Source organism: Onychomys torridus, chromosome 11 (assembly GCF_903995425.1).
Source record: "Onychomys torridus chromosome 11, mOncTor1.1, whole genome shotgun sequence".
Taxonomy (NCBI): Eukaryota; Metazoa; Chordata; class Mammalia; order Rodentia; family Cricetidae; genus Onychomys; species Onychomys torridus.
The window spans coordinates 38,321,135-38,345,029 of record NC_050453.1 but is presented as its reverse complement, the minus strand read 5'-3'; the positions used below and the strand labels follow the sequence as shown (position 1 = coordinate 38,345,029).

Genomic DNA, 23,895 nt, shown 5'->3' with positions numbered 1-23,895 from the left:
TTTGTTTCCCAGAACCTAACCTTTTGTGTCATGTCTCCATGTGACTGATACTGTTTCTTCCCAACAAGGCTTGAAGTCAACATATGGGAGGCAGAACCCTCTCCCTTTCCCATTTTGGCTTGTAGAGGGAGCCAGTTCTCATCCCAAACATCATCACCTATGGTCACTGACTCCAGGCATGGCATTCCAGTAGGGATCTCATCCTGGAATATATCAGAAAACAAAGAATTACTATTATTTATATTTCCCAACACAAACACATTTTAAAACTCACATGCACCATTTTTTCCTGGCTCCGAGTAAGAACAGAAGTTTAAATACACAAGACATTTAAGGATATGTACATGATAAAGAGGTGAGGAGAGGACAAGATGCCATCTACATCCTGAGTGTAAGAAAGCAGACTTCGTAACTGATTGCAGGGTCCTAACTGATCACAGACTTGGTCCATGGTATGCCTGTGAAGGTTAGGGAGGCTGGCAGATCCTCTGGCACCAGAGTTCCAGAATGCTGTGACCAGGTACTGGGAATTAAACCTGGGTCCTCTGCAAGAGCAGCAAGTATTCTTAACGGCTGAGCAGTCTCTCACTACTTGATGAAAGAGGTTCTGTAACTCAGCAAGGTAATCAGGATTGTGTGACACTGAGACAGTACAGACCTACAGAGCACTAGAGCAGAACAGAGAGCAAGTACTGACTCACACAGACCAACAACCGACTATTTCTTAGCAGAGCTTTACAGGCAATTCCGTGGAAGTAGATGGTTTTCTCAACAAAATGACACTGAAACAACTGAGCATCCATGAATAACAAAACGCATCTCAGCCTCACACCTCTGCTAAACATTAGCTCAAAACAGAAGAGGCTGCCATGTTGACTTTCTAAACATTAAAACTTTTACCATATGAGAGACACTGTTACAAGAATGAAAAGGACAAGCTAAGATGAGATGATATATGTGAAAATCATATATCTGACAAAGGTCGAGCACCTAGAACACATGAAAAATAAAATCTCCCCAAACAGTAAGAAAACAAACGATGTAGTAAAGACACGGACAAACAATTAACAGACGTGTTACCAAGCACACATGAAAGGATGTTCAACACCACTCATCATTAGGGAAATATAAATTAAAAGCATTCTGTGACATTACTTTATCCTTATCAGAAGAGCTAAAACAAAAACCACTGGCAATACCAAGGCTGGCAAGCTGGACCTGGAACTACCAGTGGGAACAGAATGGTACAGCTTCTCTGGAAAGCAGTTTGCCAAACGCTGCCACATGACCCACGAGTCCTGTCCTGCTTCTGGACATTTTCTTTGTTAAATAAAACTTAGGTCCACAAAAAAACAAACAAACAAACAAAAAAACAAAACACACACACACACACACACACACACACACACACACACACACACAAACCCACAAAAAACCACCAAAAAACAAAAAACAAAAAACCCTTGTTTATGAATATGTGTAGTACTGTTCATAATTACTTGAAACTGGAAACAATTCCAATGAACCTTGGTCTGAGATGGATATAAAAACTGATATATTCAATACAATAAAATACCACTCAGCCCTCAAAAGCTTTGAACTATCAACAACTTGGATGCATGTAAAGTACTCAAAGGTAGTATGCTAAATGAAAAATGTCACTCTCAAGACACCCTTCCATGCTAATCCTGAAAAGACCAATTAAGAGTAACAAAACAAATGATCTTGCTACAGGTCAGGAATGTGAGAAGGCTGAGACCAACAGGGAGGCCCGAGGGGTTAGCTCAGGCGCTGGAGCTATTCTGCATCTTCAATGTTAGGCTGAACACATTAAAACTGACAAGAAAGTACACCGAAATAAAGTCAGTGTTACTGTAGTTCATGTAAAAAGAAAGAAGTAGCAACATAAATTACATCACAGCATGCATAGGACCTGCACAAACTAATACCTGACAGAAATCGAGCATGGAGGAGGGAAAGTGGGCACAAATTCCCACCCCTACTCAAGAAGCTAGTCTCAGTGAAACTGAAAAGAAGGCTGAGTCAGTTTTCTTCAGAAGCGACAGCGCAGTCCAGGGCAGGCCCATGCTCAGGAGCAGTTGGCCAACACAAACGGACTCCATGTTCTTTTAAGAGAGAAAAGAGCAGGAAGTTACCTGGATAGGGAGGTGGGGAGGATCTGGGAGGAGTTAGGGGAGAAGAAAGAATACAATAAAAATATATTTTATAAGATTCTCAAAGAATAAACAAAAATATTATTTAAAAGTATATAGGCAAAGTGTCCCAGCACCCTATTTGGCTCAGCAGAAAATAGCGTTTCCAGTCATAAACACTGAGTGGTCAATGCAAGTCTGATATACCAAGACAGACGGTGAGGCGGGGAATGAAGGTTAAGTTTGCACCTGGTGGGGCAAAGGGGTGAAAAAGGACTTAACCCTCATCTTTCACGCCAAGAAACCCAAAGACACTTAAAAATGAAAATCAGAAAATAAATATACTATTTAATGAAATAATTAGAGGTAAATTTTAAAACAACAACTCAAAGAGGTGAAGATGAATATTTTAGAAAACTGAAAACAGAAAATGCGTGTCATGAAGGACTCTAGGCTATGTGCAGATAAACACTCGGTTAAAATAAAAATGTGTTCTCCCAAAATGTAAACATATTTCATGATTTTTTTCTAATATTACTTCTTAAGACTTCGAACACTACCATACTTGACTAGATCGTGGGTAGTAACCTACACATCCAGCCTAAGTTGATGCTTTCCTCTACTGTGACTGAGTTACAAACGTTCTGTACTGTGGCCTTGGTGGAGCAATTCTCGCAGATGGAAACAGTGGTGCCTAGAGGCCAGCTGATTCATGAATTCCTTAGTGAATATAAAACCATCTCTCCTTCTCCTACCTCATTGTCTTCCTTTGCCTCCCCGGGCTTCAGGATGGACCACTGCAGATCTCCTTCACAGCTCTTACATGTTTCCAATGATGTGAACTGAGACTCCTTTAATAATTCCTTTGACGCAGATGTAAGGTGACTTAAAGACTTTTCATCATTAATATCTTGCTAGTAGATATAAAAGAGAAATCATTTTCTACATTAATGCTGTTTCTAAAATCTGCATTTCTATAAATTTTGGTGGAAATTTCACATTATAGTTTATAGATGCCCATAAGTGTTCCTCTATTTTTTTTTTTAAATTTTACCCATTTCCCTAGGTCTTCCCATTCTGTTCAACTACATCAGGAAACAAGCAAGTTTTCTAGGTATACATAGATATATTTCAGATATACAGGTAATCTTCAAACACTTCAAAGATCTACAAAATATGGCATTTAAAATATTTTTTAAATTTTAGACTTTCTGGATAGTGAGACATGTCTGCTCCTGGCAGCACCGATGTACTTCAGAGAGGAGGATGGGCATCAAAGACACTCAATATGGAGTTTATCTTCACCTTGGCAAAAATAGCCATTTGGGCAAGACATTGTTCTTGCCTGGACTACTTGATCGACTGGACATGCAGGACCCATAGAAAGGTGACCACTGAACTTTACTTGGCAAAATGGTCCTTCAGGTTCCCGCTTCACAGAGGAAACTGCCAGACATTCTATAGGACACTGAAAAAAGTGACCGAGAGACTCTACCCCTGTGGGCTAAAGCCAGATGCCCCAACTTTACAAAGAAACATTAGGTGACTGTCCAGGCTGCCAGCTGTCTCTGTCTACCCTGCAAGACTCCCAAAAGTTGCTTATATCCTTCTCCCATTTTTCAGGTATTAATTATATCCTTCTGAGGTCTTTGATGTAGTTAAAGACTAGAGATAGTTATAATTTTCCTTGATAAAAGATAAGTTAGATATAAAACCTTAGACTCACAAGTATAAATAGATAGGTTATCTTCTTTAATTTTGACAGATAGACTAGTTATTATAAACAGACTAGATATTATAACTGTAATTCTTGATAATTGTTTTGTTATCTGTAATTTTACTATGTGAAAGTAAAAATCTTCCTTTTTGAAAAGAAGAAAAGGGGAAGTGCTGTGGGATGTTCTGTATGTCAAATATGTTGCTCTAATTGGTTAATAAATAAAACACTGATTGGCCAATAGCCAGGCAGGAAGTATAGGTGGGACAAGCAGAGAAGAATATTGGGGGAAGTGGAAGGCTGGGGAGAGACACTGCCAGCCGCCTCCATGACAAGGGAGATGTTAGGTACTGGTAAGCCACGAGCCATGTGGCAAAGTATAGATTAATGGAAATGGGTTAATTTAAGATAGAAGATGTAGATAACAGGAAGCCTGCCATGGCCATACAGTTTGTAAGTAATATAAGAGTCTGTGTGTTTATTTTATAAGTGGGATCTAGGACTGCTGGGGCTTGGCAGGACCTGGAGAGAAGCTCTCCAGCTATAATGTTGAGCACATGTTATCAAGTGTCTACACTGATACCTGTAGTTACAAAGAATCCAAAGGTCCTCGATAATCTAAAGAACTAAAACTATGGGAAAACACACAATCAGGTCATTTTGAGTGCATGCTTCCTAGTACAACCATTAGAGATATGTCACACATGTCTGAAAAGATGCAGTGAAGATGAGCTGTTAGGAGTCTTAAAAACAGTAGGAATATCAAGAGGCTGAGTGTACATGTGGGTGTGCAGTAGGTCTTCAGTGGGCGTGCAATGGGTTTGCAGTGGGTCTAAGGTGGGTGTGTAGTAGGTAGCACACAGAAGCTTTGCTATATCAAAACACAAACTAAATCAGCAGAGTTTACATTTTCTCTTTTGCAAAAAAGATGGTATTTCATTTCTAGAACTAAACTATGATTATTTGCAGATACCAATAGATACATATTCTAAAAATGTTAAACAATTAATTAAATTCATTAATCAAGAATGAAAAGATAAAATTCTTTCAATGAAGTAATAATGATTAAGAACTATTCAAACCAAATTAGTTAAAAATCATCTCAGGGACTAGAAAGATGGATCAGTGGTTAGAGGTACTTGCTGTTCTTGCAAAGACTCCAAGCTTGACTCCCAACATCTCCATGGTGGCTTGTGTCATCCATAACTCCAGTTCCAGAGAATTCAATGTGCCCTTTTCTATCCATGATCACTACATGCACTGTGGTGCATTACTTACCTGTAGGCAAGACATTCATAAAGTAAATAAATGCATCATTGAAATTTTTCATGATTTTTATTTTATGTGTATGAATGTTTTAACTGTACATGCACCACACTTGTGCTGTGCCTTTTGCCTGAGGAGCCGGAATAGGGAATTGGCTCCTTTGGAACTAAAATTAAAGGCAGTTCTGAGCCACCATTTGTGAGCTGGGAACCAAACCCAGGTCCTGTGTAAGAGAAGCAAGTGGTCTTAACCACTGAGCCATTTCTACAGCCCCAGAAAACTAATTTTAACATTAACTAGAAAGCTATTTTTTTTTAATGCATCAGGAGACAGTCACATTTTTTGTGAGTTTGTTTGAGATAAAGTCTTACTATGTTGGTCTCGAACCTGTGGTCTCCTTGCTTCAGGCTCCTAAGTTGGCATTATAGGTGTGTGCTGCCATGCCCAGTTCTTATATATTTTTCGTGACAAGTTAAAATCATAGTAGTCAAAGTGGCCTTGCCTTTGAACCTTTTCAATAATCAGTAAATACTTACTAAAAAAAAAAGACTTTACCATCTCCAAAATACACAGATGTACCCATTGAACAAAAGGACAACAGTGTCTGGGATACACTACTAGTTCAAGAACTCTTTCTATTCCTATTTGGGCCAGAGCAATACATGTGAGTGGAAAAGATATTATAATGCTGCCATTACTGTGGGGGCAGGGAGAGCTGGCCATTTGCATAGAGTATGAAATAAGAAGACTCAAACAATACCGAGTAGTCCAGGAGCAGTAAGTCAGGCGTCAAGGGTAGCAAGGTGCTCAGGGGTTAAAGTACTTGTTACTGAGCCTGGCTACTGGGCTTGATCCCTGCGACCCATGTGACAGAGAGAGAGAGAGAGAGACCAATTCCTACAAGCTTTCTTCTGACCTCCACATGTGCATCAAGGCATGCCTGTGCCTACACACATACACACAATAAATACATGCAATAATTTTTTTTTTGAGACAAGGTTTCTCTGTGTAGCTTTGCGCCTTTCCTGGAACTCACTCTGTAGCCCAGGCTGGCCTCGAACTCACAGAGATCCTCCTGGCTCTGCCTCCCAAGTGCTGGGATTAAGGGCGTGCGCCACCACTGCCTGGCCTTTAAAATATTTTTGAAAGAATAGCATTGGCATCAGTGTAGGGGAACCACGGCCACACAAAGGGGGCAAGAGAATTTGGTGCATAAGAGGACCTGTTAAAGAGGAAACAGGACTAATGCAAAGGATTAAAATGGCAAAAAGACAAGGTCACTGTCACTGTCCTTGTGCAAGGTTCCACATCTGTCTGCAAAGTGTCATTACACTCGTCTACAAAATGAGGGCGTAACTAGAGTTAACTGGAGGAATTGCATTTGCAGAAGCTTTTTACTTGGCTGTGCAGTGCACTCACCTTGGACTGCTGCTCTATCTCCCCGTCTTCATTAAAACAGTGCTGCTGAGAAGGACAGCCCAGCTCTGTCAGGGCCGCGTCACCTGCCACTCCGCTGGAGTCAGTGTAGAGCGACAGTGGGTTGAGATCACTGAAGCCCTACAACAAAGCAGCCAGTTATACAACACACTAGAACGGAGACCAAGCTGGCGTGTCACACGGCACCGAAGCATCCTTCTAACATAAGGTGACAGTCTCCACACTGATACTTCCTCAGTTCCAAAACAGCATCAGGATGAGAAATTATGTAGATAACACTGTCACCAACTTCAAAATGAGAATGTAGTTCTTCTCTGGGAAAACATTAGACTAACTAACTGCTTCAGGGTTAGAGGGTTAAATCATTTGTTTTAAATACAAGTAGTGTTCACCAGAGGATTAAAGAACAATTAGCAAGATGTGGAGTTGTTTCTTGGTGGTGGTGGTAATGGCCAGGTTTCAACAATCCCCTGAAAATGAAAAGGGTGTTCTGCACTGATAAGTCAGGAACCTAACAAACATCTCTAAGATTCAAGAGTAAATCAGTGACTGCACACACTAAGTTGTTTTATATCCTAGCATGTGGCACTTAAGTATGTATTTTACCTTGGATGGAGCATTTTCTCGGCATACAATAGCATGGCCCTCTGTCCTCAAGACGTGATGAAAGTAGACATCTTCATTTGAGGATGTATCACAAAGGAAAATATTAAGGATTCCATCTATATATTCATCCACCACCCCTACTAATGGCTTCAAACCACATAGCTTCTGGAAGTGCAAAATAGCTCTGGATGTCCAGTGTTCCTAAAATACAATAGAGATATATTTATGTAATAAATTTATACCTGAGTTAAAGCAATCATATACAAAAAAATGAATCACCAATGAACTAGAGTTTTAAGTGAAAAAAATCCTAAAAAACTAGAAAAACATATAAAATATGTATAATTTTAGGGGGAGAGAAATTAAAAGAAAAAATGGTTAAATAAACATGACTACAAAAAAAATCATCCAGTGAAGAACTCTCATTTTCAGAAATATATTATTTGCTTATATAAATAAGGGGACTAACCATCAAGAAAATGCACATCAAAACCACACAGAGATTCCACTTTACCTCAGTCAACACAGCTATCACCAGAAAACCATAACAAATGCTGGAGAAGTCACAGAAAAAAAGGGGCCCTTGTAAATGCTGCTGGGGGTGTGTGCTAGTCCAGTCACCATGGAAACCAGTATGGAGATTCCTCAAAAGGAAAAAAATAACAATTTCACATAATCCAACTACACTGCTCCTAGGTATACATTCAGAATCATGTCTGCTTCCTACAGGGCTAGCTGTACACTCGTGTGCACCACGGCACTGTTACAGCAATGAGGTCAGGAAGTCAGGCGGTGCCTATCGATGGACAAAGATGAAGGATAAAGCAATTGTGTTGTACATTCACAACAGAGTTTTACTCAGCACCAGAAAGGATTAAGTCGTGTAGTTTAGAGGGAAATGGGTGGATGTAGAAATCATCACATTAAGTGAATTGGGACAATCTCATAAAACAAGCATTCCGTGTTTCTCTGAGGTGTGGAATCCAGGGCTGGGCGTAAGAAAAAAAGGGTAATATTAGAGCTACAGAAGATAAAGGGGAAGGGAGTATAAGCACATTATATAAATACAAGAAAATCTCATAATAAAAACAAAGGAATGGGGCAAATATGATCAAAATACATTATATGTATGCATGAAAATGTCATAATGAAACTCCTTATTTTATATTATATGTGCTAATTTAAAAAGAAAAATAATGAAAAGATTTGGAAAAATGTAAATAATTATCCACTGAGTAAATCTCATTTTTAAAAAAGTGAGTTAAAGATTATTAGGTTAACCCTTCCATAGGAAAAAAATTAAAATTCTGGGTAAAATATTATTTTAATGTATCACAAAAGACCAAAGAACTTATAAGATAGCAACAAATTGTCTTGCCAAAATGGAAGGTAAAGTGAGGTCTACTTCTGCCTTCAGAGTACCTGCTGATCTGGGCAAATCTGAACTATAGTTTTGAAGGTCCAAATGAGTCAAAGGGGACAGATATCAAAGCCAGGGTCTACAATGGCTGAGAGTCTAGAGAACTTTCCTTCATTAGGCTAACTTCTACGGGATGCACTCCCAGGAAAAAGGGAGGCAAAATATGTACTAAGCTTCACATGGATTTGTGGCTCCATTTTCACACCACCAGCATAGTATAGCAATCTTCAGGTTGTTCGTTTCCATCAGCATAGCACAGTGTAGTAGGCCCTCTGGGCACTTGGCAGAGCAACTACAAACCCTCTCTGGAGACAGGTGCCATCCAACCATCCTGACACAAACTTTCAAGAGAACAGCAGTCCAAAGGCAGATACAGACACGGAAAGGACATCTGAGATTGCTCCACAAGCCTGACGAACCTCAGTGTGACCCCAGGATCCACATGAGGGAACTGCAACCCAAAACCCAACCCCCACAAGCTGTCCACTAACATCAATGTATGGCATGCACACACACACACACACACACACACACACACACACACACACATAAAAATGTAAAAAATTTTATTTAAAATAAAGCCTAAATAATGAACCATATATATGCAAACACATAGAAACCACATTAAAAAAATCCCCCAAACCTTAAAGCATTTTCATTTCTAAGTAATTATAAAACTAACTTTACACTTAAAGCAATACTAACAACAACAAAAAAAATTTACTCAACTTAGTTTGAAACTTTTGTAGAGATCAGCAATTTATAAAGATTGGTACAGGTCGGCCAGCAAGTTGTCTCAGTGGGTAAAGGCACCGTGCATGGGCCTGATCACCCCAGTTTAACCCATGGATCTCACAAGATGGCTGGAGAACTGTTTTGCTCTTACCCCTGCTTCTTCACATACACACACACACACACACACACTTTTTAAAATTGATACAACTGACCTAATTTCAGTAAAAGTGCAGTCAACAAAAACTAAAGCCTTCCTGGGCTAATTCGGCAGTGGATTAAGTAGGATTAGAGAGTACACTAGGCAGTGGAAGGTAACTTAGAAAAAACTGCCTACTATGTGAAGACATGGACATAAAAATGCAGAAGATAGCCAAGAGATCAGAAGAAAAACTTACCTTTAACACTTTAAATTTGTGTTCCAGAGAGAGAGAGAGACACAAACAGAGAGAATAAAAATATGAATATGGGGCATAGGCAATATTCAAAGAATAACATCTTCAAATCCACATGGTTTAATGAAAACTAATAACCCACAGATTGTTACTAAGTGCCCAGTGAGAAAAGCAGGATAAATAATAAATTCCCACACAAGCAAACATATCACATTACACATAAACACATCCTGAACCTGAATGTAAGGACACATGGAAGAAGATCTTTAAAGCAGCTAAACACAATGAGGACAAAACAGGGTTAAGGAGTTCCACAGGAAGAGCCTCCAGACTGACAGGGATCTCTCCAAAGTTAGGAAGCCCAGAAACCAATGACAGCCTCTAGTGTGCTAGCCAGGTTGACACCAGCCTGGAGCCCTACACCTGGCAAACGTGTACTGAGCCTGGGGGTGGGAGGTGGGGGTGGGGCTCTAATAGGCCAGGCGGTACAGCCTGTGCTCTGCAAGCATGAGGCCTTGCCTTCAATCTCTAGCACATGCACAAAATTAGTACAAAATAATGACGGGTTCTGGTAAACATCACTACATTTGCCACTACATGACCCTCATTGAGATACTAAATACTGCAGGGCAAGTAGAAAAATATTCCCAGGCAAGGAGTGGGAAGAGATGATGAGTTTAAAATATGTAATCAGATCCAAATAGATACTATTCTAATTTTTTGTAACCAATTTCTTCTTTTTTAAATAAAAACAATTTTTCTTAAAACTATAAATTCTAACAAAACAAACATCTTCAAGTTAATAATTAATTTCAGTTTCATTATTTTCTTGCATTCCTTCAAGAAACTATTGCAATTGCATATTATATATTAGATCAAATATAGAGACTAGATTCTTTGAACATCTCCCTTTTACTATTGTGTTAATTTTTATTAAACTATATAGCATAAAGTGCATTTTAAGAGATCACATTGGAATAACACATGATTTATCATGTTAGACAAATTACTTGAAAATTACAGTTTTCATATTTTAAGGTATTATGTAAGGCATTTGTACAAAATAAATACTTTTACAAAAAATAACATACTAATGAATGTTAGAAATTGTAAAATAACTGTATTTATGAAATTGCTAATAAAAGCTTGATCTATGAGGACAAGGTTGATCTATGATAAAAATAGATTAACAGATACTACAATGGTGGAATGTCACATTCTTTATGCTATGTTCCATTACATATAAAGGTCATTTAAGGTAACATAAGAGAAATGAATCTCTCAGCAGCTTCCAAATGCAATACTTCAATATGTACACTGTAATCAATTTGGATAATCTAACAAAATGCCACATGTGAACATTAGTTTTTCATTAATCTACAGTCTTACAATTCTAAACTCAAGGTTTGAAAGATTCACATCCTACTGAGACCATGTTTTCTGGTCAGTAGATAGCCTCCTTGCCATGGGCTCACACACAGAGTTAAAGAAAAGAAGGGGAGGGAGGGAAGGGGAGGGACGGGGAGGGAGGGGGAGGGAGAGCGGAAGAGGGCGTGTAAATGGTGGGCTCTGTATCAAGCAAAGGAAGCAGGGAGCTAGTGTACAGGAGGAACAGGCACAGAATTGGGGCCCCATCCCAGTGATGCTCACTTCTAGTTACTTCTTTATTATTTAATTTTTATTATAATAATATACTAATTGAAGGGTTTATATGTATTTTCTTAATACAATAAACACATTAATGCTCAATGCCTTGCCAGGATACATAGCCACACACAAACAAACCCCTCAGTCATGAACTATGAGGTAATCTAAGCTAGCTCAATGAGGAAAAAGATGAACTGATTTCTGGCTTTGTCTAAAAAAGTTCTAACAGTGTATATCAGTGAACATTAATTTTTAAGCAATAATTTTAGCATAGCAATACAGGTATTATCAAAATATAATATCACAAAAACAAACTAATTCATCTATACTAAGACACAAATCCAGGGACTGGAGAGATGGCCCAGTGGTTAACAGCACTTGCTACTCTTGCAGAAGACCCTGGTTCACTTCCCAGCACCCACATGGAGCTGAAAACCATCTGTAACTCCAGTTCTGGGGGTTTTGACGCCCTCTTCTGGTCTCTGTGTGAACTGTATGTACTTGTTAAGCATACACATATTCAGGCAAAACATCCATTAAGCGTAAAGTTAAAGTGGAAAGATTGTAATTCATAGCATCGATGATAACATTATCAACAGTGATAGACCATTAACTAAGGTTGTTCCATCAGTCAGGAAGGGGAATTCCAAGAGGATGCACACCTTATGATCATGTTTTAAAAGTTTATTCTAATTAATATATAGTACATTAGAAAATTAACTTTAAATTCTTATTTGTTAATTTACTCACACTTGGAATTTCTTCTAATAACATCCTTTAGAGTTATTATTATTATTATTATTATTATTATTATTATTATTTTTTATTTTTTTTTTTTTTGGTTTTTCGAGACAGGGTTTCTCTATAGCTTTGGAGGCTGTCCTGGAACTCGATCTGTAGACCAGGCTGGCCTCGAACTCACAGAGATCCACCTGCCTCTGCCTACCGAGTGCTGGGATTAAAGGCGTGCACCACCACAGCCCGGCGAGTTATTATTATCTTTTATCCCACATACTTTGTTTTTCTTACTTATAAGAGCCATCCAACATGGGAAGTAAAACTATCATGTCTAATATATAAGGTCAAGTACCATGTAACTATGTGCCAACATATGACTCATAAACTAAATTAAAAAAAAAGAATAACTTGAATTATCACTTATTTCCATGGTGTTTAGTTCTATCACCATAAAGGTATTCATTCATACTGCAAAAATATCTGAGGGTTTGTCATATATGGTCTTCATTATGTTGAGACATGTTCCCTCTACTCCTACTCCAGGACTTTCTTCATGAAGCCATGTTGGATTTTGTCAAAGGCCTTGTCTGTATCTATGGAGAAGACCATGTGATTTTGTCTTTAAGCTCATTTATAGGATTGATTATATTTATGCCGAAGCACCCCTTCATCTCCGGGATAAAGCCAGCTACAGCCAACATCATCCTAACTGGAGAAAAACTCAAAGCAATCCCGTGAATGTCAGTAATGAGACAGGCTCATTCAACGTCCTAGCCAGAGAAATGAGACAGAGGAAGGAGACACGGGCGTAACTAGTCAAAGGCGGCAAATCCGAAGATTGTGTGACTTCATACATAAAAGGTCCCGAAAATTCCACCAGAAACTACTAGAACTGATCAGCACTGACAGTGTGGAATGATAAAATCAACTGAGAAAATTCAGTAGCCGTTCTATATAATAGCAACAGACATGCTAAGAAAGATTATGCAAACACTTCCATTCAATGTAGCATCAAAATAATAATATATCTAGGAAAATACAAGACCAGGGATATGAAAGGCCTCTGTAATGAAAATTTTAAACCTCTGAAGAAAGAGACTGAGGAAGACACTGGGATATGGAGAGATCTTCTGAGCTCTTGGGTGGTAGAGATAATACTGTGAATATAGCTATCCTGATAAAAGCAATGTGCAAATTCAGCTCACTCCATATAAAAATCTCCAAAATGTTCTTCACAGAAACAGAGAAAATCCTAAAATTCACATGGAAACACAAAAGGGCCTGGGTAGCCCAAGCCATCCCAAGTGCAAACAACAATGCCGAATGGATCACCACGCCCGATTTCAAGCTGAATTACAGAGCGATAGTCATATAACTTATAACACGGGCACAAAAGCAGATGTGTGGACCCACCAAAGAAAACAGAAGACCCAAACATGAGTAAATGTAACTACAGACATCTAATCCTGCCAAAGACGCCAGACATACACACCAGAGGAAATACAGCATCTTTAACAAGTGGTACTGTATCTGATTTAAGTGATTATATGATATTATATAATAAAAACAAGTTAGGAGAGGTCAATGACATTGAGTGCCCAATGTCTTTGCACTGGTATACACAAATATTTTTTAAAATATTTTTAAATATTTATTTATCTATTATATATACAGCATATGTGACTGCAGGCCAGAAGAGGGCACAAGATCTCATTATCGATGGTTATGAGTCACCACGTGGTTGCTGGGAATTGAACTCAGGACCTCTGGAAGAGCAGCCTGTGCTCTTAACCTCTGAGCCATCTCTCCAGCCCCACAAATATTTTTTTTTTTCGATACAGGGTTTCTCTGTGTAGCTTTGGAGGCTGTCCTAAATCTCACTCTGTAGACCAGGCTGGCCTCGAACTCACAGAGATCTGCCTGGCTCTGCCTCCCGAGTGCTGGGATTAAAGGCGTGCACCACCACTGCCCAGCTCCACAAATATTTTTTAAAATAATAAAAGTAAAATTTACTGAAATTAATTTTTCAATCTTCAAAATCAGGAATGCTAAATTAAAAAAAAAAAGAACAGGCAGGCTATAAAGTATACACAATAACGAAGTTTGAACTTAGATGTTGTTATAATAAATGTAATTAACACAAATGGTCCCACTAAAAAGGTGAACGTGTTACCCTAGATTAGAGAAACACAACTATATGTAATTCATGGAAAACATACCTAAAACATAATATAGAGTGCTCAGAAGGAAAATGATGGTCTACACCAGAAAAAAATACTATGTCACTGAGCTATAGGAACATCAAACAAGAAGGACCTGAAGTGCAAGTGCATTCACAGAAGAGGTTAATTTCATAATGATGCTCACTTTCCAAGCATATAACAAGCCTGATACTGTATGTGGAGCTAATAACAGCTTCAGCGTGCAGACAAAGAGCGACTAAATGACAGGAGTAAACAGAGCATCAGAGCTAAAGCCATGCTTCCTTTCAGTGATTATTTTCAAAAGTACAAGAAAACCAAAACAAATGAAAGCATCATACAATCAAGGTGACTTTAAGGACAACTATGGAATATTATATACAACTACACAGCCTATACATTCAAGGACACATTATGACCCTATACTGGCTCATAATAAAACCTCATGTAGACCTTATCTATTTCTCCTTTGCAGGGTGATCCACATGTCCCTCCTAGGGTCCTCCTTGTTAGCTAGCTTCTCTGAAGTTGTGGGTTGTAGTCTGGTTATCCTTTGCTTTACATCTAGTATCCACTCATGAGTGAGTACCTACCATGTTTGTCCTTCTGAGTCTGGGTTACCTCACTCAGGATGATATTCTAGATCCATCCATTTGCCTGCAAATTTCATGATGTCATTGTTTTTCACTGCTGAGTAGTATTCCATTGTGTATATGTACCACATTTTCTTTATCCATTCTTCTGTGGAAGGGCATCTAGGTTGTTTCCAGGTTCTGTATGTCATGTATAAGAATGTTGCCTTGCTTATGTTGGAGAGGATGTAGAGCAAGGGGAACACTCCTCCACTGTTGGTGGGAGTGCAAACTTATACAGCCCCTTTAGAAATCAGTATGGCAGTTTCTCAGAAAGTTGGAAATCAATCTACCTCAAGATCCAGTTATAGCAATCTTGGTCATATACCCAAGGAATGCTCATACCACAAAGACATATGCTCAACTATGTTCATTGCAGCCAAAACCTATTAACTTTTCAAAGGGCTAACATTTCCCATAAGATCATATCTGATCAGCTGTTTAGACTCAAAATCAGTAATAAGAAAAATTAGATAAACAGTATTTATAAGCAAAGACATATCTAAATAATCCATGACTCAAACATAAAATCAAAGTATGAATTACAAAATACTGTAACTGAACAATAAAACCAATGCCCCTCCCCAAAACTTACAAATTCACCTAAAGCTAGATATTGTTAACTTAAGATTCCATACTAAAAGAGTAACTCAAAGTAGAGTTTAGAAAATAATAAAAATAGGTCAAAAACAAACAAAATAGAAAACATGTTTTGTTTTGTTTTTGTTTTTTGAGACAGGGTTTCTCTGTGTAGCTTTGCACCTTTCCTGGAACTCACTCTGTAGACCAGGCTGGCCTGGAACTCACAGAGATCTGCCTGGCTCTGCCTCCCGAGTGCTGGGATTAAAGGCATGTGCCACCACCACCTGGCTTAGAAAATATATTTTAACAGAGGCTCAAAAAAGTACAACTTGGTTCTTTGAAGCAAACTACCTTTACCATTTAGATAATGGCAGAATGAGAAAACACACAAATACATCATATTCAGAATATCAACATTCACACCACTGCAGATGTTGACACAAAAAAGACAAGAGGAGTCCAAGAATGGTGGCGTACACTTGTCATCCTTGCCCTCAGGAAACAACTTGGACTTCGTGATGAGACTGTGACTCATCAAAAAGAAATGAAAAACAAACAAAAACCCAACAAGAGGCTATTGTGAAGTATTCCCCAAAATAAAAACAAAACGTTAAAATGACACCTTCCCAAGGGGGAGGGGGACAATACAGAAGAGGGAGGAGGGGGAAGTAACACCAAAGATGGCTGAGACGACAGAGAACCATTTTTCATACTTACCTATATATAATGTGTACATGTTTGAGCGTACGTATAGACAGTTTAAATGAACTTACGCCACTTGGGATGATAATGCCTTCTGCAAGAGTCATAGACTACCTAATAAGACTCCAGCATGAGACATGCTGGTCAGGGAGTCCAAGAGATTCCAGAAAACCTAGGCTTCCCTGTTGCCCCTGATTGCTTCTGAAGTTGAAGTTAAGATCCTAGTGTTGAAGACACCACACACTTTGGACAGGACTCAGGACTACAGCTGGATCTGACCCGAAAGTCTCCTCCCTGACTGAGGACTGAGGACTAGTTTTCAAATACACCAAAAGGTGCTATGTCAGTCATAATTCCACCCAGCTGTGATGCCTATGAACAGCCAGCCAGCACGAAGTTACTGCAAAGACACAATCACCCACAGGAAAGTGCAGCTCTCGTCCCTTATCAAAGAAGCCTCTTTGCAGCAAATCAAATCCAACTGCTTAGTACCACTGTTGTGTGATGACATCATAGTACAATGCAGCACTCATCTGTGGTGATACTGGTATAAATAAACCTGTGCTGCAAGTCAGGTCAAAGTTCACCATGTGCAATTATACACAGTGCACAGTGTTTGGTGGTAATGACCACTCCTTGTTCATAGATGAACTTAGTCACCCCAGCTTATCCTACATTCTGGGCACAGAACGTTGTGCTCAATGTTTGTGCTGCTCTCCCTCTGCCTGCGACGTCTTCTCTTTTTGCCCTTTGATTAGTTTAAACAAAAATAGGCTTATTTCCTTTTGCTGTTCTCTTACACCACAGCAAATGTGACATGATGCAATTCCTGCCCACATGTCTATCTCTCCCATGACACAAGATCATTTCCATGTTATTTCTGTGTCCTGAGAACTCAGAATTGTTAGTGGCACAAAGAAAGAACCAAATCTTTGCTGACCAATGAGAAACAAGTAAACATACCTCTGCTGGTCTCACCCACGCCAAAGAGCAAGGTATGGCCTGAGCGGGAAGCTTTGTATAGCAGCATCTGCAGAATCAAAGGCATGACTATTTAATCACATGTGTACACTGCTTTTATCGAGTCTCTGATCCATTTCTTGTCTTGTTATTCACACCATTTTAATTAATTCACAACACTTTAAATTAATGTCTTGTACTTGAAAAGTAATTTAAGAAACAAATTATGAAAAGCATGTTTTTGAAGAGAACCATGTCAATCAAAGCAACAGTTGGAACTGTTCGATCCCTGGGCATCTAAGTATGCCTCTTAGCATGACCCTAAGTGACTTCTTAATAAAAGACCAAAATGTATTCTCATGCTCCATTCAAATGCGTAATCAAGTGAAAGAAGACAAGACAGACTATAGACCATCCATCAAATAAGTGATCAGGGCTGGAGAGACGGCTCAGTGATTAACAGTGTGTGCTGCTTCTGTGAAGGAACCCAGCTCCCACGTCAGGCAGCTCACAACCACCTGTAATTCCAGCACCAGGGGCTCCTATAGCTTTGGCCCCTGTGGGCACCTAATCCACATATACACACAGTTAAAAATAACAGAAATAAGTCTTTTAAAAATACAATAAATGGCAGAGCCATGGTGGAGCACGCCTTTAATCCCAGTACTTGGGAGGCAGGACCAGGCATATCTCTGTGAGTTCAAGGCCAGCCTGATCTACAGAGTGAGATCCAGGACAGGCACCAAAACTACACAGAGAAACTCTGTCTTGAAAAAACAAAACAACAACAAACCATTAAATGGCCATTTGCCAGCTATGCTCTGTGATAAGATGTAAAGAATGGATGAAAATTGGCAAGAGAAAGGAAAGATCCCAGTTCCAAAGTTCCATTCGAAATTTCATTTCTCCAGCACTCTTGCTGAATTCAACTCACTTGAGGAATCGAAGCGAGGACTTCTGAACAGTTCCAATATTTCCAAAGTCTGGGTAGAACACTTCAACTTCCTTTTTCCCGAGGATTCGGTGGATGATAACCCGGTACCACCACTTGTCCTCAGAAATCCTTACACAACAAAGATGTCCTGGCTGAATAAAATATTCTGGCATGATGTACCGATCAGAAACCAGCTGGTTAGAATAACAGCGTCTGTAGAATTCCATAACACGAGAAAACCCATAGAGTAAGAGAAAAAAAAAGAGAACTTTTACTGATGTATCAAGAACAAGAAAGTCTTAGCAACAAGCAAAGAAAAAAATTAATTTTCTCTCATTTGTTAATGTCTATTAATGTCAATTCCTTTATCAAAATCCTTTCATCAACAAACTCCTTCCAAGTATGAAAATTATACACTTATCTTGTTGTCTTACATTCTCTTCAGAGAATGTAATCCAACTTCATTCCAGAGAATTTCCTAAAATGGATACTTTCCTGCATTTATGGTTCGGGAAGATCTTGGAAGAGGGACAAAGGACTGTAAGAGCCAGAATCCCAGGAGATGTGCTGCGACAGTCTCACCTAGAGATGGCCGTACAAACAAGACCAGAATAATGGCAGTGTCAATGACATATTAAAGTGGAAGGGGAAATTTTGTGGGGTCTCACCCCTAAACAAAGAACTGCAGGCAACCAGTGACTGTTGGGAGAAGGAGAATTGGTCTCTCCTAAGCAATGAGCCCCAGTATTAGATATCCAATGCAGAGTGGTCAGCCCTAAAACAATATACATATAAACCAAGTTGTGTGTGTGTGTGTGTGTACATATATGTGTGTGTGTTACATATACATATACATACAATAATAATCAAAGAAAAAGAGGCTATCAACTTGAAAATGGAGAGTGGGTGGATGGGAGGGGCTCTAGGGAGGGCTGGAGAGAGAAAAGGAGGGAAAGTGATATAATTCTCTTTCAGTTAAAAACAATCTTTTTATTAAAAAAAAGCCCTGGAGACAATAGTAAGATCTGAGCTAAACTATGAGGAGGGTTTTGGGACGGCAACTTCAGGCACACTTACACACCATCATTCTTTCTGTATGACAGCCATTTTCACATCTCACTTCACTACAGATAAATTCTCCCTAGAAGACTGGTTCCTAAACTTCAAAGCTTGGATTTTCAACTATCCGGAAGCCACACTAACTGTCCTCTCTCCAGACCCCTTCTCCTCCCTTCTCCCCTTAGTAATAAGATACCCTTATTTTAACTAGCCATATAGACTTCCTAGGATCTAAGTATGGCTATTTGAATAGAAAGTTCTAGCTAACAAGATATTTGAAAAAGTAAACAAAGATGAAAAATTACTGTATACTTTATCACAATTTTCAAAAACTCAGAATGCAAAAACTTCAAGTCCTGTCTTTCAAAGCAACAATATTTCTCTCTCCCATTGGCTATGAAGGGGAACCTGGCAGACATGTGGCTCACTACATGCAAAGAGTCAACACATCATTTGGAACAAGAGAAAGCATCGAAGTCCTTAACACCGTGGAGCACCCACGCTCACAAGCATGCTTCTGTTGGGACTTGAGGAGAGACAGGTGGCCATGGCTAAACACAATCCTAAGACTGTCAAAGTCTTCAGTGCTGACCGTCTGCTCCTCACCTCAGAGGCAGTGAGTGGAGTGTGCATTTTCTCTCACCCAGCTTACACCTCCTCAACCTCTGTGCCAACAGCCTTCACACTGAGAAAGTTCATACTCTCCACTTCCTAGTCCCTTTTCTTACCAACTGAAGCTTGACTTCCTAAGTTCTCTCCAGTTTGTCCATTCACTGACCTTTGCTTCACCTCTTTCATTTCTACACTATGACTGGAGTTATCCTTCTAAAACAGGCTGTTGTCTCTCTCAGGTTTTCACCACTGTGACAAAATACCCAGAGGAAACAAGTGAGGACAGTTTCACGGCGTTTCTCTGGTGAAGTGGAACATGGAAGGGAGCATGGGTGGAGCAGAGCTTTTACCTCATGGCAGCCAGTAAGCAAAGAGCAGAGAGAGAGAGAGACGGCTCAGGAACAAGCTATATCCTCTAAGGCAAGTTCCCTGTGACTGCTGCCCCGTGACCTACTTACTTTAGCAAAACCTCACCTCCTATTTTGAACCACGTGCCAGTAACATCTCTAAATTATGGCGCTATCAATGGAGGTCAGATCCATCTTGATCCAGTCACTTGGCTAAACACTGAACACTGCATTGAGAACCAAACCTTCCACACTTTGGGGACACTTCCTGTCCTGACTATAAGAAGGCCCTCCCCCAATCATTAAGAAAAAAGGTTTCAGTGGCTTCTGTCTGTAAGAATGCCCTCCCATGGCGCTCACAATTCAGCTCTTACATCTTCCAATTTCATATCCAGCCATGCCCTCCCAACATTACTAGTGCTGACTCTGCTTCCTCATTTGTTCCCAAAGCACACCATTTAATCCTTCACTAATGCTGACCTTAGTGCCACAATACATCCACTCCCATCTCCGTCGGAACAGTCAGAATGACACATGGTGAACAAGACCTTGGGGAACTGGGAGAGAGGCTCCAGGGAAAAAGGCAGAGGGCTTTTTACCTCAGTTGTTCCCTGGGTTGTTCTTGGACTTGATTTTGTGCCTCCTGCGACAAATATTTGCATTCAATTTATAAGACATGTTGATTCTTGTTGGATGTCGGAACACAGCTATGGAACCCAATCTGGTGAAAGGACATCTAAGTGCTGTCCTCGGTGGACCTGAATCTGGACATGGCTTCTGTTTTGCTTTCTTGCTTTCCCAGATATAGTCTATAGTACATACCAGGCAATTGCTTAAACCTGTCTATCCTAAGGAAGTTCTGGGAAGGGCTGCTCTGTCCTTTTATTTAGTATATGCTTACTGGCATTTATGTACATGCTTCTCTGATCATGTTTTTCTGAACTCAAACAACCTTGAATCATTGCATTGTAACATTCATGTATGAAAGTACCTGAAACTGAAGTAAAATTGTCTACAGCATTAGACTGTTGTTTACCCCCTTCTTTAAGGTCCTCAAATCCCAGGCCTCAGACAGATCTGCATAGGTTGAGCAAAGTTGACAATCTCAACCGGTAAAATCTTGCTTTTGAGGCCTCACTCAAATATCGACAATGAAGCTTTCCCAGACAGAACTGTCACTTCCCACTCTATCCCACTTACCCCTTGACTGTCCAGCTTTAGTGTGCTCACACAGGCAAAGACCATGTCTTACATATGTATCCTTGTAGTCCAGGGCCTCGGGAACCAGACATTGAACAGTTACATGTAACAACAGCCAGGCTAGGGAGATAGCTGGGTTGGTAAACTGTTTGTCTGCACAAGCATAAAGGCCCAAATTTTATCTCCAGAACCCACATTAAAAAACAAATGCTGAGGTGGCGGCACACGCCTTTAATCCCAGCACTCAGGAGGCAGAGCCAGGTGGGTTTCTGTGAGTTCTAGGCCAGCCTGGGCTACAGAGAGTTCCAGGACAGATGCAATGTGGAGGCCAGAGAGATAGCCTCAGGTATCATTGTCAGGAATGCTGTCCACCTGCCTTGAGACAAGGTCTCTGACTGACCTAGAGCTCACCTGACTCGATGGCCAGTGAGCCCAGCGGCCCTTCTGTCCCTGCTTCCCTGTACTCGGATTACAGGTGTTTGACACCATGTCTGGTATTTTCACGTGTGTTCTGGAGACTGTTCACAAAGCAAGCACTTACTAAGCTATCATTCAAGCCACGGTAATATTTCTAAGAGATTATTATATGACTTATGTCAGATAACTTGGGGTATCATAGAAATATATAATATGGTAAAATAAAAACATGGAATGCTTTTGTAAATACAAAATAAACTACTATTTCTGTTAAACAACACAGTTGGATGTTCTTGTTCATGAATTTATAGTTACTGAATTTATTCACACATCTTAAATAGTTTTCATTAACAAAGACCAGAGTTTTTCAGTAGACAAAAAACCAAAGAACAGGTCACAAACCCCTGGGGCCCTGGTATCCAGTAACTCCACACAATCAAGCTGTTTCCTAATATGACTAAAACCTTGCCCTTTTGACATTTTCAGTGGTGCTATAAAAACAATGGGTAAAATACTGGGTGCTTTAGCTGAATCAAGGCAGTGTCAAAACTGCTGTCACTGCTGACCCACAGTGTCATACATCTCATTAAAAACAAATGAACAACAACAACAACAAAAAATCAGTATCACTTAGAATGTCCTTGAAGCCAAAACCAGACGTGGTGGCATACGCCTTTAATCCCAGCACTCAGAAGGCAGAGGCAGGCAGATCTCTGGGTTTGAGGACAGCCTGGGCTACAAAGAGAATTCTAGGACAGCCAGAGATACACATGGAGAAACTGTCTTTTCTTTCAATGTACTTGATAAGGTAGTGCAACTAAATTATCTGTGACAAAAAAAAAAAATTGAAGCACACATATGGTATTTTAAACTAACCTTCAGTGGTTAAGAGCGTGTACTGCTCTTGCAGAGGACCCAAGTTCTGAGCCTAGCACACATATTAGGCAGCTCACAACCACTTGTACCTACAGCTCCAGGATGTTTGCTAGCTTCTGATCTCCACTGTCACCTATATCCACACTCCCACACAGACACATAATAAAATAACCTTTAAAAAATGATAACGAAGCAATGTAGCACACACCTTAAATCCTAGCACCAGGAGGTAGGGGGAAAAAGGTAAAATAAAAATAGTAACAAGTTAATTGTTAATGTAATAACATTTTCACTTAAAGAACTATTAATATGATGGTTAACATTATGTTTTAAAGTTTAATATTACTGTGTTTCTAACTTGTAAGCTCCGCTTGCCCAAGGTCAGATAACTTCCTGGAATTCTGGGGCTGTTCTCGTAATTGTCTGATCTTGTTCATGTAAGGCAACAAACTATGTGTTTCACTTCTATAAACAAGGTGGACTGCGTGCCCAACTGCACATAGGAAAAATGTGTGCCCGACTGCACATAGGTGGACTGTGTGCCTGACTACAGGTAGTCAGGAAGCACACCAGTTATGTGTTCTTCTCCTGGACTGCATGGAGACAGGAAGTCCATAGCCTTGTGACTTTTGCCTTTATAAACTCCTGACGAATGTAACTGGGAGATGCATCTTGACTGTGCTCTCGGGAGCAGTCCTGGAGTTGTGAGTATCCAGCACCAGTGTCTGAATAAAGTCTCTTTGCTAAAATGTATTCGTGGTCAGACTGGCGAATCTCTTAATGACCCCAGACCCCTAATACTAACACTACAATTCAGAGTTGAGTATTTGAAACACATCTTCCCAAAACTTCTCTTCAAGGAGAACTACTGAGACTGGACATTGTCAATGACAGAATTCAAGCCTTCAAGCAGGAGCTGGGACTTGGAAGTGTTGCATTCACCACCACAAGCAACAAACTCTGAAAGTTAATGCTGTTCTGACCGTACCGGTGGTAATAAAGAGACAGTTTGCATCACAGGGACTGAATTCACTCAACCCCCACAACTCACTTACTGGTAGGTAGACCTCAGTTTCATACCGTTTTATACAATAAGTGTTTTGTTTTTTCTTTTCAGTATTGTGGAATGAAACACCTCTACACTTGGACAAGCTGCATAATTTGGTAAAGATGCATTTCACAAAAGGCCCAAACATGACATTATAAAATCATACGTAGGTACAAGTCCTTCGGGGCTGCTTTCATGTTTAGAGGAGCCCCAA

The 23,895-nt window shown here is 39.8% G+C and overlaps 1 protein-coding gene across 1 annotated transcript in view; it reads right to left on the bottom strand.

The window, feature by feature from the left end:
- The window catches only part of Tdrd5 (tudor domain containing 5), a 51,486-nt gene that overhangs the window by 10,506 nt on the left and 17,085 nt on the right, over window positions 1-23,895 (bottom strand). The window contains exons 10-15 of the mRNA XM_036202443.1: window positions 18,123-18,335; window positions 17,192-17,258; window positions 7,180-7,380; window positions 6,556-6,693; window positions 2,909-3,067; window positions 21-203 (exon numbers count right to left, since the gene is read on the bottom strand). Coding sequence (XP_036058336.1) covers window positions 21-203; window positions 2,909-3,067; window positions 6,556-6,693; window positions 7,180-7,380; window positions 17,192-17,258; window positions 18,123-18,335 — 961 coding nt within the window. The remainder of the gene's footprint in view (window positions 1-20; window positions 204-2,908; window positions 3,068-6,555; window positions 6,694-7,179; window positions 7,381-17,191; window positions 17,259-18,122; window positions 18,336-23,895) is intronic.